General features: G+C 43.6%; 1 protein-coding gene across 1 annotated transcript; it reads left to right on the top strand.

Annotated features, from left to right (window-relative positions):
• The first annotated feature begins 906 nt into the window (after window positions 1-906).
• On the top strand, window positions 907-2,529 carry LOC122638879. Its single transcript, XM_043831729.1, has 3 exons — window positions 907-1,240; window positions 1,499-1,744; window positions 1,829-2,529. Exons 1-3 carry the CDS (start codon window positions 907-909, stop codon window positions 2,527-2,529), a joined length of 1,281 nt encoding a protein of 426 aa, XP_043687664.1.
• The last annotated feature ends 12,366 nt before the right edge of the window (window positions 2,530-14,895 follow it).

Genomic DNA, 14,895 nt, shown 5'->3' with positions numbered 1-14,895 from the left:
TGTACTTGTCATGGGTTGGGGTAAGGTGGAATATCCCCCCCCTATATTCTTTATTATTTGTTCATGATTCTAATAAAAGCTTAGGGGCCAGCCCGGGTCCCAGGTAATATTCGGGTTAAAAAAAATGAGTACTACGAGCTGCAGCTCGTGTTTCTTTTAAAAACTAGGCACCGCTCCAGTGGCTAATACCCTGAAAATGCATCAACTGCAGCCTATTAACCACTATGCATCGACCGCAGCTAGTGGTTGATAGCCTGCGGACTATACGTATTAGCTGCAGCCCATCAACCGCTGGATGCAATTTTGGCAATTTCTGTTATTTTTGGCTCTTTGGCCTACTTGCACCCAATATTTTGGCAATTTCCCACTTGTGTGTATCCACCATACCGCTCATAATTCACCCCAAGATATTTATTCAATTAGTTTATTATTATTTTATTGTGAGACTAACAATGGTGCTCTCTTCCTTATAGGAAACCTATAATGGTACGCGGACGTCGTGGCCGTGGTCCTAGGGCGCCTACACCTGGTCGGGGCTATGATCGAGACATGGCTGGGACTTCCGATGATCCCTTTTCGGATGCCCCTAGGTACACCACAGCTCATAATGTGAGTCAATTGGTTGGTGATACGATGAGGGAGTTTCGGGATGAGATGAGGTATACTTTCCAGCAGCAGCAAAGGGAGTTTGCGGATTATTTGATAGCCCAGTATGAAGCTAATGAGAGGGCTAGGGCGGCAGCCTATACCCCACCCCCTCCACCCCCAACTCCTGTGGTGGCGGTTCAGTCGGCTCAAGTACAAATGGATGTCACAAAGATTATTGAGAGGTTTCAAAAGATGAGGCCTATGAAATTTATCGGGTTAAACAAAGATCCATTACACCCAGCAGTGTAGGTCCGGGAGATGGAGAAGACCTTCACAATGATCGATTGCACCAAAGATTGTAAGATTCGGTGTGCCGTCTACATGTTGAAAGGCGAAACTGATGACTGGTTGAGATTGACGGAGCCTAACCTTGTTGTTACCCATCCTAACCTTACTTGGGAGCAAGTCAAGGAGGCTTTCTTTGAGAATTATTTTCCAGAGAGCTACTGTGAAAGAAAGGCTGCGGAGTTCATAGATGTCACTCAAGGATCCAAATCAGTCCTTAAATATCAGCAGAAGTTTGAAGAGCTGTTCCATTTTGCCCCCATTCATTTGAAGGATGATGTTGAGAAGGGTAAGAGATTTGAGAAAGGTTTGAGGCCGGGGATAAGCTCGATCTTGGTGTCCCATGGACCCTAAACCTATGCTAAGATGGTCCAAGTAACTAAATCCATTGAGGACTGGCAGCGTAACTCTTAACTTACTCAATCGGGTCATGGTAAGAGGACAACCACAACATCATTTAGCCGTAATCCGAGAAAGTTCCCACGAGCACAGTACTCAAGCTATACTCCTATGTATTACAAGCATGCGAATTTAACTCAGCCCGCACAACCTGCTCAATCTGCAGCTTCATCCCTACCTACTGGTGGTTCTATACAGTGTTACAACTGCAACAAGTATGGACATATCTCCAAGGTTTGCCCTCAGCCTAAGCCTTGGGTGTCATGGACTACAGCTCAGCCTTTAGCTTCACAAACATCTCATTCCAAACTGGTTGGTAAACCCCCATTGTCGACACAAGGTAATAGAATCCCAGCCCAAGCATACATTATGACTGATGCTGAGGCTGAGGCAACACCTAGAGTGCTAACAGGTAACACCTCAACTTTGAGCTACTTGAACTAATATTTTGCATCATGTCATTTCATGCATACATGGTTAAATGGTATTGTGTCAGGTACCATTTCTATTGCTTCTATCCCTATATACGTTCTCTTTGACTCGGGAGCATCACACTCTTTTGCATCTTCTTCTTTTGACAAGAAAATGGGCAGTGATCCTAAGGGTCTGGTGCAAGGATTAGCGGTTAGTACACCTACTGGGAGTGTGGTTGGCTTAGACATAGTTTATGAGCCACACCCCGTGCTGATCTGTGATCGGGATACGATCGCACACCTTGTGGAGTTGGATATGAAGGACTACGATGTAATTTTTGGTATCGATTGGCTGGCTACCTATAAGGCAAACTTGGCTTGTGTAGAGCACCAAATTGTTTTCAAACCCACTGATGGAGAGGAGTTTGTATTCAAGGGTGATAGAAAGAAGCGATCCAAGAGGCTTATAATCTTGACTCTTCAAGCCAAAAGACACATGGATCAAGGGTGTGAATGCTACCTAGCTTCAGTGATTGACATGGAGGCCAAAGTGAAACCTTTGGAAGAGTTGGGGGTTGTGACAGACTTTTCGGATATGTTTTCAGATGATCTAACTGAGTTGCTTCCCAACAAGGAAACCGAGTTTGCCATTGACTTACTACTTGGAGTGGCACTAGTATCCAATGCCCCTTACAGAATGGCACCAACCGAGTTGAAGGAATTGCAAAAGCAGGTGCAAGATTTGTTGAAGAAGGGTTTCATCCGTCCTAGTGTGTCTCCATAGGGAGCACCAATCCTCTTCGTCAAGAAGAAGGATGGAACCATGAAGATGTGCATCAATTATAGGGAGCATAATAAGCTCACAATCAAGAACAAATACTCACTACCTAGAATCGATGATTTGTTTGATCAGTTTCAGGGAGCTAGAGTATTCTCCAAGATAGATTTGAGGTATGGGTATCACCAATTGAAGATCAAGGAGAGTGGCATTAGCAAGATAACAGTCCGATCATGCTATGGTCACTACAAGTTTCTGGTGATGTCTTTTGGTTTGACCAACGCTCCAACAACGTTCATGGAGTTGATGAATTGGGTTTTCCAAGATGTACTGGACAAGTGTGTGATTGTATTCATCGGACATCTTGGTGTACTCAAAATTAGAGGAGCATGCAGTACATCTCAGGACAGTATTACAGTGGTTGAGAGAAAAAAAGTTGTATGCAAAGTTCAGCAAGTGTGAGTTTTGGCTCTCACAAGTGGCCTTCTTAGGTCATGTTGTTTCAGCTGAAGGGATTAAAGTTGATCCAAGAAAAGTGAAGGTTGTAATGGATTGGGAAGAACCAAAGAATGTGGGTGAGATTCATAGTTTTCTGGGATGACTGTCTACAGTGATGTTTCATCAATTGAGAACTTCTCATGCATATCTGTCCCCATGACCAAATTAACCCGAAAGGGAGTGAAATTTGATTGGTCTGATGAATGTGAGAAGAGTTTTCAAGAGTTGAAGTAGAAGTTGAGTTCAACACCAGTCTTGACATTACCTAATGGTACAGGAGGGATGACTGTCTACAGTGATGCTTCAAGATTGGGTTTAGGTTGCATGTTGATGCAAAATGGAAAGGTTGTGACCTATGATTCGAGGCAATTTAAAGACTATGAGAAGAACTACCCTACTCACGACCTTGAGCTGACGGCAGTTGTTTTTGCATTGAAGATATGGCGCAACTATCTGTATGGTGAGAAGAGTGAGATATATAGTGACCACAAGAGCTTGAAGTACTTCTTTACACAGAAGGAGCTGAACATGAGGTAGAGATGGTGGTTAGAGTTGATAAAGGACTACGACTATACGATACCCTACCACCCAAGTAAGGCAAATGTAGTAGTGGATGCTCTTAGCCGAAAATCACAAACTGTATCCTTAGCGGCTTTCACTTCATGTGAGCGGTTGATTGAGGAGGCTCAGTGGTTAGATCTTGAGGTATTGATTGACGATACGGTGGTGACCTTAACAGCCCTCATTGTGCTGCCATCCTTGATTGAGAAGATTAAGGAGGCCCAATCCACTAACACAGAGTTGCAAGAATTGTTGGGTAAAGCTCAGACCAACGATTAGCTAGATCCGGACTTCATCAGATCGGAGGATGGTATACTTAGATTCCAGGGTAAAATTTGTGTGCCAATGACAAGGAGTTAAGGAAGGAGGTGCTTGCTGGAAAAACCTTCCATACCTCTATTGTTTTGATGATAAGAAACACATTGGTACAAACCATTTTGTGTTATTATGTCAACATGTTTGATGATGAAATAAAGGTCAAGCCAAGAAATCAAGAGACATAAAGCACAAGGATGTTCAAAACAAAGCTTGGAAGATCAAGACTGTGAAGTCACGCCAAGCCCTTTCAAGTAATGAAGATCTTTTAAAGATCTTTTTAAGATTGAAGAACATCACTTGAAGAAATCAAGTCAAAGACCTTCATGAAGATGTTCGGGTGCACTTACTTTGACACAACACATTTGCATACTTGTAATTGCATTTAACATTAATGAAGTTGCATTTGCATCATGTAGAGGTCTTAGGAGGCTCTAAGACCCCTCTTGATCTTAGAAAAGGTTGGAAAAAGGTTGGAGCAAAACCCGGCAAAACCCCCATAAACAGATTAACAAAATCAAGCCAAACAGGGCATCTAGACTGTGATCCGGTCGACCGAATGAACAGTCATTTCATTCAGATGCTGGCAGTACCCAAACGGATATGTACCAATCATTTGGTCTGGTTGACCGAATTAAGTGGGACGATGGTCCGATCGACCGGATATTGATCGGGTAATTTTTTTTGCCTTCCAACGGCTATAATTTCCAACAGACATGATCCTGTCGACTGGATGGACAAAAATATGACCGTTTTCTATCCGTTGTGACTCAAACTTCCCCTAACTTTTGGCTATAAATAGAGCATCAAATGAGCTCTAAACATATAACTTGAAACCCTTCAAATACCATTCAACAAAGACCATTAGGTGTGAGTTTTAAATCCAAATTGAGAGCTATTCAAGCATCAACACTCAAAGCTCTCTTACATTGAAGTCCGTGATCTCCCACATGTTAAACCTGCCTCAATCTGACTAAGACCTTGCTAGAAGAATAGGAGCCTGAGGTTACCCACTCAAATACCCTGTGGTGCGTCAACCCCTATGGTTAAGATCAGCGGGAAGCCCCTGCAGATGACATCCAGCATACCTGTAAGAAGGTGGGTTGCAACACCCTGCAACTACTCAACCCATCACCTGATGTATGGCTCTGACTCCAGGTAATTTCTCCCTAATGTGTACCTAGGGGCCATGCCCATAATCATACTTGTTTTGCCTTAAGAAATGAATAAGGGAAGGTACCCATATGGAAGCCCCAACCCCTGTGGAAGGCCACTACAAAAATCAGCAAAACAGCATTCTTTGGACGATGCACTGGGGGATGGACCCAAACGCCCAGTGCAAGTCCTAGAGTTGCTGAAACTTTTAATTTCCACTCCAAACTTCAAGGAACTATGAGCATTGCTATCAAACACCTCCAAATCATACCCTAGGATTTATAGAAGGGATCCCCCAGCCTTAGAGCCATGTGGGCCCCACCTACATATATAAAAATGGGGAAAAGCATGTGAAAAATGCATTTTCACTTGGGGGCAGCCTTGGCCAAACAGGCCTTAGTGAACCTGGGCCTATAAATATAAGGCTGGGTTTTAAAACATAACTTCCCACTGTTCAAACCATGGAGAGAAAGAAATGAAAGAGAGGAAGAGAGGAAGAGGAAGGAGAAGTAGAAGGAGAAGAAGAAAAGAAGGAAGAGATTAGGTTAGGAGTCTTGGCCGACCTCTCCCTAGCTGAAGGTAACCAAACTAGAGCTTAGTCTACCTATCTTACTATGCTATACCTTATGTCCTTTGTGTATGAGTCCAAAATCCATAGCTATACGGCCATGTATTAGTGTTCTTGCTATGAATTCATCATTTAGAACACTAGGAAAGCTATGGATCATCCATGCATGCTCAGTTCCTTGTGTCTTACTTGCTATCTATACTAATCATAACTTATTAGTTCATAAATTTCGTTTCCAGCCATGTTAGATAGATAGTTTTATGATAAAAACATGTATATATCATATAAATGATAGGCTAGAAGCATGGATCTTTACATGCATGCTATATTTAGTGTGTTATAGCTTAGGATAGTTGTTGTAATGGGTAAATATGATTGTTCTTGTATGAATTATAGGAATTAAAGTAGTTACATGTTTGATTTCAGCCTTGTATGCTTGAATTCCTTTGATGGTTGGACCCAATCCATCTACCCATTAGCAAATTGGGTTTAGGGGGCCCATAGAACCATTCAATTAGCATAAATAAGTGATGTGCTACCCCCTGGAATCATCCCAAATCAGAAATGGAAAGAAACCAGCAGCCAAAACCAGTATTGGATTCAAAACCCATGTCCAACAGGGACTGGGCGTTGCACTGGGAGTTGCACCCAAACGCCCAGTGAAATGGCTAATGTTGCTGTTTGGGGTCTGATTTGATTCCAGCCTCTTGGATCCTTACCCACAGCCCTAGAATAGTATGGGGAGCATGAAAATCACCCTAAAACACTACCCCATCCACCCTTGCTGCCATCCATGCCTTGGGTGCACTGATGAGCCCCGATGGCCATGATCCAAAGGACCCTGAGACCAAAACCTGAGGCAACCATGGGGAAAACTTATGCAAACACTCCCTGAAACTATTATGACTTAGAACAAAGGGAACCCAGGAATAAAACCCTACTTTGCTGTGTTTCCATTCTCTGGGTGATGCACTGGCCGTTTGACCCAAAGGCCCAGTGCAAGTCCCAAAGAATTCCAACTTGATGAATTGACATTCAAACCTAAACCCAACCTACCCTAGGCCAACCTTAGGACTCTGACCCCTTTCTAAACAATGTTTAATATGTTCTAATGGTCCAGTTAACATAGGTTATAGCCCCGAGTGCGGAGCGCAGTGTCAGAACCCAACCGAGACCGGAAAGACTGAAGGACAAGCAGGGCCTGAACAAGGTGAGTGGAATCACACCATACATGTAGGTGTAACATGACTGATGAGTCATGACACAACAACAATTACTTTACTGTCTTTACTTACTTAATTTACTTTACAATCTTATTTACTCTGGTTCTTATATGATGGATGTTGGAAATTGATGTTATTGCTTATAGATAATTGCTAGTTTAGATGCCGTAGTCGGCTTGGAAATGAAGGGTATGGGGTGTCGTAGTATGGGATGCGGGAGCCCTGTACACTTCATACTATACCATATAGAATGCATATGGTTAGGGTATCATCGCCCGTGCTACAAACCCTTGCCAATATAGGTTAAGGTTTTGGATGTCTGTGAGAGAACTTATACCAAAGGTATTAGCTCGATTGGATGCCCATCTGCAAGAAAGATGGTATCACAGGCTAATCACAGAGGGCTGGTCGGGCTGACCATGGAGAGGATGCTGAGCCGACTGGTTTTCTCCAACAACTCAATGGGTGTATCGCGGGAAGGGGTTAAAGGCCCGCACTAGGGATACATGTATTGGGGATCGTAGTAGCACTGTACCTACCTTAGATTTATTGTTAGGAGCCTTAATAAATACAATGAATCTCATGCATATAAACTCATAGTTGTGGTTGCATGTGCATGCATGGTTAATATTTTCATTCACGGGCTCGGTGGAGCTCACACTCTTGTATATTCTCTTTTTAGATGATCCTGCAGGTGGATGTTTCGATGGTTGGGAGGCTCATCTCTAGCAGGAGGGCGATGTTGATTATGACAGTGTGGGTGTGGACCCGGACGGAGGTTATCCCTCTAGTGTGGATGATTAGTGTGATTCTTGAGGATGGCCCTTGAGAGATGGGGTAGCATACATAGTTCTAACCTAGGGATTCTTTTGGGTAGATAGGACCTACTAACTTCCCTTCTTTTGTATAGCTTACTCGGGCTTCTGTTTTCTTGCCCACTTTTGTTACATGTAAAGCTATTTGGTTAGAAATGTATAGACTGCACAGAGAGTGGTAAGGAGAAGCAGAAACAATGTTGTAAATATTACTTTTATGTTTAATGTGAAGTTATAGCTTTCCGCAACACTCTGTATTAGTTTATCCATTGTTATGGGTGTGTGTGTTTGTGAGTGATATTAAATGCTTCTAGATCCTTGGGGATTTGGCGGATTGTTATCATGCAATTCGGGTCACTTACCCAATCCTCCTAGGGGTTGGTTTGGGGTGTGACAGAGCTTGGTATCAAAGCGTGAAGCTCTTTTTATACTCACAAACAGTGGATATAGGAGAGTTAATAACAGAAAGTTAAGTAAATAGAAAACAAAATAAACTGGAGATAACTCAGTGAATAAAACACTATAGGGACTAGCATAACATCAAGGAAATAAGATTTCATAAATCAAAATTTGGCATAGGCCATTACATCTTTAGCATAGTTGAAAGTACTACTTCTGATTACAAACTAGAAAATAAAAAGTAGAACTGACAATAGGAAAATACCTAAAACATAAATTAAAAACAAAACCTAGATCTCTAAACTAGAAGACATCAGACTGGAGGAACTACTCCTGAGCTGGATCATCACTCCATGGAGGTTGAGGCTGTCGCGAGTTAACCTGGTAGTAAGAATCCCAGAAGTCCAGTCGTTGCTCGATAGAACCCCCTCTTCCCTCCAGAGAAGTAAAACCTTGGTCTATCCTCGATGACACCTGGATAAGGTAGGTACATATACCCTTGAACTGTGCCATCATATCCTCCCAACCAAAAGCCACAGATGCTGGAGGTGGGGCCTGCGAACCAGAAGCCTCTGTATAGCCATATGCAGGGAGATCCTCAAACTGTGTGCCTGGGTCCAAAGGGTTACCCTCCCTCTCATCTACATATCCAGTCTCTCCCTCTTCACCTACATCCCCAGCTTCTTCATCCTCTGAGCTACTCTCTGGCTCCTCTACCATCTTCATCTTCTTAATGTAGGTCTTGCTAATTATCTTCATACCCTCACCCCCCTCAACCTCTCCAGTAAGAGTGACCCCAAAGTGTGCAAAAATCCGGATAAGAGACCTCTCGTAGGGCAGATTCCTATCTGCTGAATTCTTGGCATGATAGAACATAACCTCCATAAGCAGATATGGCAGGTTAAGTTTAGGACCTCCTTTCCCTGCCATCAGTAAACAGTATGTGATATATACCCTCAGCATAGAGATGCTACCCCAATTTCCACCCTTGGGGTAAATATTGTAGGAGATACACCTACTCAGAATCCGGGCAGTAGGCTTATAGCTCCCCTCTGACTTTGGAACCCTCTCCGACCCAGTGAGAGCCTTGAACACTTGATCCCTGGTTTCCATAGAAAACTAATTCGAAGTGTCTACCCTTGGCCTATGATAGCCCTTCTTTCCCCTGATAGGAATCTGGAGAATCTCAGCCAAAATAGCAGGGGTAAGTATCATGTCATCCCCCTTCACCCTGCTTATAAGAGCAAATCCTTGTTGGTTCAGTGTCGGGATGAGATTATAGTAGAAGTGTCGAACTAGGTTTGGGTAACATGGAAGGTCCAGAGACAGCATTGGTGCCCAACCTAGGGCAGTGAACCTTGCCTGGAGCTTGTACTGTTGGAAGTCCTCCACCTTCACTATCCTCTCGTTCACAACTCTCTTCTCCCATAAATTCTTCTATTCTTGCTCATGCTGGTAACAAGAGAACCAGAACTGATTGAATTCATGTTCCTCGGATGAAGAACTGTCCCTTGATGTGGGAGATGGCATGGGTGGTGATGGAGGCGGTGATGGATTTGACCGTAGATGCTTGAGGGTCACTGCCTTCCTTGCTGTACTATGTCTCCTGCTTGTAGACATGGCTGCAATCCAACAAATAGAATAAAGTTAGGGTTTTTCAAGAACATAGCTGGAAAATCAAGAAAATTTGGGAAAACAAAGAAACTCCACATTAAGCTCACCTACGACGCGTGTGAGTGCGAGGAACCTTGATGGAGTGCCTTAGTATGTGGGGGAGTAGCATACAAAACCCTCTGGGCGCAACCTTGAATCTCTAGACCTCTCAAAATAAAAGAAAGAAATGGGAAAATGAGGTTCGGACTGTGTATAAAAACAGCCCCCGATTCTCTAGGCGATGCATTGGGTGTTACAGCCGAACACCCAGAGAATAACTGACAACAATTTTTGAGTTTTTCTTTGATTGGGCTTTAAGTAACTTGCATAATTAGGCATCATGGACACCCCAAAACCATTATTTTGGACATGATGATATTTGGTCCATACTTCAAAAATAATATATAATAATATTAATAATGAAATAATATTGAGAAGCATATTGTGGGCATAAATGCAAATACATAAGTATGTATATATAAACTTGGGTGTATGGACTTGTGTGTGTGAATTGTGATTGAAAATTTACAGATAGATATGTAGGGATGAGAAAATTTCCTATGAATCTAACTAAATACTTTTAGGTGTTGGGAGTAAAGTGCCGACACACAAGCCCGGCAAAATGATCCCATAATGGGATACTTCCTGAGGCCAATCTCGGACTATCACTATGATGAGGACAACATACATGAACTGAACCAAAAACTTGAAATCATGATCAGTGACCATAGGTACCTACAGGACCAGATGAATTATAACCCGGATCTTATGGCTAGGGATTTCAACGTCATTGAAAGGAGAATTAGTTATCTTCAGTACCACACCACACCCATTGAGAGTATATTTTGCCGATGGTCGGACCTAATCCAATGTTTAATATAGGATATGCAGGTAGGGGTACTAGTTGGCCTTGTCTTTTAAGTTTCCAAGTATGCTTATACCTAGCTGTTTTAAAGATTTGGTGAGATATTACTATTGGCATACATCCTTGAGTCATACCATTTTATCATTTTCCATATATGTACTACCTGAGTCCATGTAGCTTTAAGTATACCTACCCTAAGTCAAGGCAACCTTAGGAGACTGATGACCAAAATTTTCTATGGCAGGGATTGGTTGTGTTGTTCAGGCTCGACAAACCCCAACGACATGCGCTACATTAGACAGCTAAGAAAGAGACTAGCTCGAATCCAAAGGATTAGAAACCAAGCAATAAACTACTTAATAGTATACTTAGCACATGTTGACACCAGCAGGGCGGAAGACCGCTTTATTTATCTTGCTTTAGTCGACGAGGTTAGGAGTGACCTAGCTTACCTGGACCTACAGGCCTACTTAACAGGAAAAAGGTTGGAACAACTTGCCCTCTAGAGACAGGTATAAACAAAAAGAAATGCTCTCCTATCATAGGTTTCATCTCAGTTTGTCTTGCATGATATATATTTTTTTTTCTCGTGGTAACATACACTTCTTTGACATGTGCTGATGCTACTATACTGTAATTTAGAAAATGTTAGCTTGCATGCTTAAGACCAAACTAGAACTTCCCTAGCTAAGAGATATAGAGTTATTCATGAACGAGGTTCCTTTCAGCGAATCAATCATGGTTAACACAAGATCCAACCGGGGTGATCGGCGAGGAAGAGGCCCTCGATTCGTTCCAGAAGTTGGATTCCTCGATGGAGCCGGAGCCGGAGCCCAAAACTATGAAGTGTTGGTTACATTGCCAAGAATGCCCCGAGTCATTCCAAACCCAGTGTCGGTAGTCCCTCCAGCTACTGCAACTGCACCCCCGCCAGGTATAGCAGCCGGAGAAGTGAACACCATCATGACCACCATGATGCGGACCATGTAGCAATAGCAGGAATTGTTGGGCCAAATGACTGCTCAGTTCACGATCATAATGCAGCAGCGAGCAGTACCACCACCTCCCAATTGGCCCTCGCAATTCCCTCCACTTGTGGCCTAACATGCGGTGGACAACTCCACGACTAAAGTGATGGAGAGATTCAAGAAACTCCAGCTGCCGACGTTCTCAAAAATCAGCTTTGAGGCGATGCAACCGGAGAGATGGATTAGCGCTTTGGAGAAAGCATTCGACGTACTGGAATGTACCGACGCCTAAAAATTGATATGTGCTGGGTGCTAGTTGTAGAATGAGGCCGAAGCATGGTGGAAGGCGACGCATCCAAATCTGGAGGCGGTTCATCCCAACCCTACTTGGGATCAATTCAAAGAGGTCTTCTTTAAGAATTACTTTCCTGAGAACTTTAGGGAAGGGAAGGAAGCCGAGTTTGCTGTCCTTATGCAAGGATCTAAGTCAGTGCTAGATTACCAACAGCATTTTGAGGACTTGTTCCATTTCGCACCAAAGCACTTGAAGGGGGAAGGTAGCAAAGCGAAAAAGTTTGAGAAGCGACTCAAGCTTGAGATCGGGTCCATCCTGTCAGTCTTGGATATACAAGACTACGCACAAATGGTTGATAAAGCTAAGACCATGGAAGATAGATTGAAGGAGAAAACCCCTATGTCGTCAGGAGTTGGAAAGAGGCCGAACAATTTCCAAAATTCTGGATGGCCAAATAAGGCATTCCGTGGAACTAGCTCGAGTCCCAGCCCGATACAGTACCGGCAACCAGAAGTGGGCCAAGCTTCTCAACCTTTCCGTCCTACTTATAATCGGACTACTTACCATGCCCAACCCACTCCAAGTCATGCAACAACTACTGCTCCGCCACCCCAACCAACAACAAGCCAAGCATGCCAAGTCTCTACCTTCACCGCACCATCCAACAGATGCTTCGTGTGTAACAAGATTGGACACTTAGCAAGGGAGTGTGCCAGCCGAAGATACAATTCCTACCCGCCGTTTTAGTCTGCCGCACGATCTTTCCAGCCCCGGGACAACAGAACACAGGGGAAAGTGTTCGCGCTGATCAATAAAGAAGCCGAGGCGAACCCGAAAGTAATGACAAGTACACACCTATAACTAACTGGGTGCATGAGGTTTTATTTCATCATTATCTTCATACAAACCTTAGGTACCTTGGTCATATCATCCGCCCCTGCACGAGTGTTATTTGACTCGGGTGCATCCCACTCTTTCATTTCTATTACTTTTGCGGATAAAATGTCTATCCAGCCTAAGGACATAGGGCATAAATTAATAGTTAGCACGCCAACTAGGAGCGTCGTGAGCCTAAGGGAAGTTTCCGACCCCTGTCTAATTGAAATTTGTGGGAGGAGTCTGGCAGCCCGCTTGATAAAGTTTGACATGAAGGATTTTGACGTGATATAAGGCATGGATTGGACCAATGGGGCGAACGTCATGTGTACAGAGAAGAAAATTCTGTTTAAGATGAAGGACAGTACAAAGTTCGTCTACCAGAGTGAACAGATGAAGAAACCTAAGAAGATAACCTTGTCCACCCTTTAGGCATAGAAGTTACTGGACGAAGGATGCCAGGGTTAATTGGCCATGGTAAGGGACACCGAGGCGAAGGTTAGGCCATTGAAGTTGTTAAGGAATTCCCCAATATTTTTCCAGAAGACCTGACCCAGTTACCACCGGATAGAGAGACAGAGTTCACGATCAACCTAATCCCTGAAGCTGCACTGTATCCAAGGCACCATACAGAATGGCACCTATAGAGCTAAAGGAACTGCAAGTTCAGTTGCAAGATTTGTTAAAGAAAGAGTTCATTCGGTCGAGCGTGTCTCCTTGGGGAGCACCAGAAGGATGGAAGCATGCGTACGTACATCGACTATCGGGAATTGAACAAGCTCACAATCAAGAACCGATACTCATGCCACGCATTAATGACCTATTCGACCAATTACAAGGTACAAGGATTTTCTCTAAGATCGATCTTAGGTCTGGATATCATCAGCAGAAGATCAAAGGTAGCGACATTCACAAGACGGCATTCAGAACCCAATACGGGCATTATGAATTCCTAGTGTTGTCGTTCGGATTAACCAACGCTCCAGCAGCGTTTATGGACATGATGAACAGAGTGTTTCTTGATGTACTGGACAAATATATCATCGTATTTATCGACAACATCCTAGTCTACTCCAAAAGTGAGGGAGATCATGCCCAACTCCTAAGATTCGTGTTTCAACGGTTAAGGGAACACCAGCTGTACGCCAAATTCAGCAAATGTGAATCTGGCTCCACCAGATTGGATTCCTGGGGTATATTGTCACCAAGATGGTCATGAAGGTAGACCCAGACAAGGTAAAAGGCAGTTCTTGAATGGGAGACTCCAAAGAACGCCACAGAAATCCGTAGTTTTCTGGGATTGGTTGGGTATTACCGGCGTTTCATTGGAAATTTCTCTCACATATCAGCACCAATGACGAAACTGACTAAGAAGGGTGCAAAGTTTGAATGGACCAATGCTTACGAGAAAAGCTTCCAGGAGCTAAGAAATTGGTTGGTGACTACACCAATGCTAACCATTCCGAATGGCACCGGTGGCATGGTAGTGTACGCAGACGCGTCTCGAATAGGACTAGGCGGCGTACTAATGCAGAATGAGAAGGTGGTTGCCTACGTCTCAAGACAGTTGAAGGAGCACAAGAAGAACTACCCCACCCACAACCTCGAGTTGGTTGCTGTAGTTTTTGCCTTGAAAATCTGACGGCACTATCTTTATGGAGAGAAGAGCGCAGTCTTCAGTGACCACAAAAGCCTGAAGTATTTCTTCACCCAAAAAGAGCTAAACATGAGGTAGAGGCGATGGTTAGAACTAGTAAAGGACTGTGACAACAATATCCAATACCACCCTAGTAAGGTCAACGTAGTTGCGGACGCACTTAGCAGAAAATCCCAAACCGCTTCCCTCACGTCCTTGGCCGTTAGCAAGAAGTTAATAGATGAAGCTCGAAAATTCAACTTGGAACTCATGGTCGAGGGGACGGCTACTCAACTGGAAGCTATGGATATACAACCGTCAATCCGAGAGGAAATCATTGAGAAGCAGCCCAGAGATCTTGAACTAGCAAAGATCATCTGGGAGTTAGAACGAGGAACTCATAGGGACCCAGATTTCTCGATAGCCAATGATGGAGCATTGAAGTTTAGGGATAGACTGTGCGTGCCAGATGACTATGATGTGTAAGACCAAATCCTTAGGGAAGCACACAATTCATCCTACTCAATACACCCTACAGCTGGAAC

Source organism: Telopea speciosissima, chromosome 9 (genome assembly GCF_018873765.1).
Source record: "Telopea speciosissima isolate NSW1024214 ecotype Mountain lineage chromosome 9, Tspe_v1, whole genome shotgun sequence".
Lineage (NCBI taxonomy): Eukaryota > Viridiplantae > Streptophyta > Magnoliopsida > Proteales > Proteaceae > Telopea > Telopea speciosissima.
Note: the sequence above shows the minus strand (reverse complement) of the source record. Positions and strands in the feature narration are given on the sequence as shown.

Coding starts and splice junctions, on each gene's coding strand:
- LOC122638879 (XM_043831729.1), top strand. CDS start 907: ATGGAGAAGACCTTCACAATGATCGATTGCACCAAAGATTGTAAGATT. Junction 1,241..1,498: donor GGGTAAGAGATTTGAGAAAG/GTTTGAGGCCGG, acceptor CTCAATCTGCAG/CTTCATCCCTACCTACTGGT. Junction 1,745..1,828: donor AACACCTAGAGTGCTAACAG/GTAACACCTCAA, acceptor GTATTGTGTCAG/GTACCATTTCTATTGCTTCT.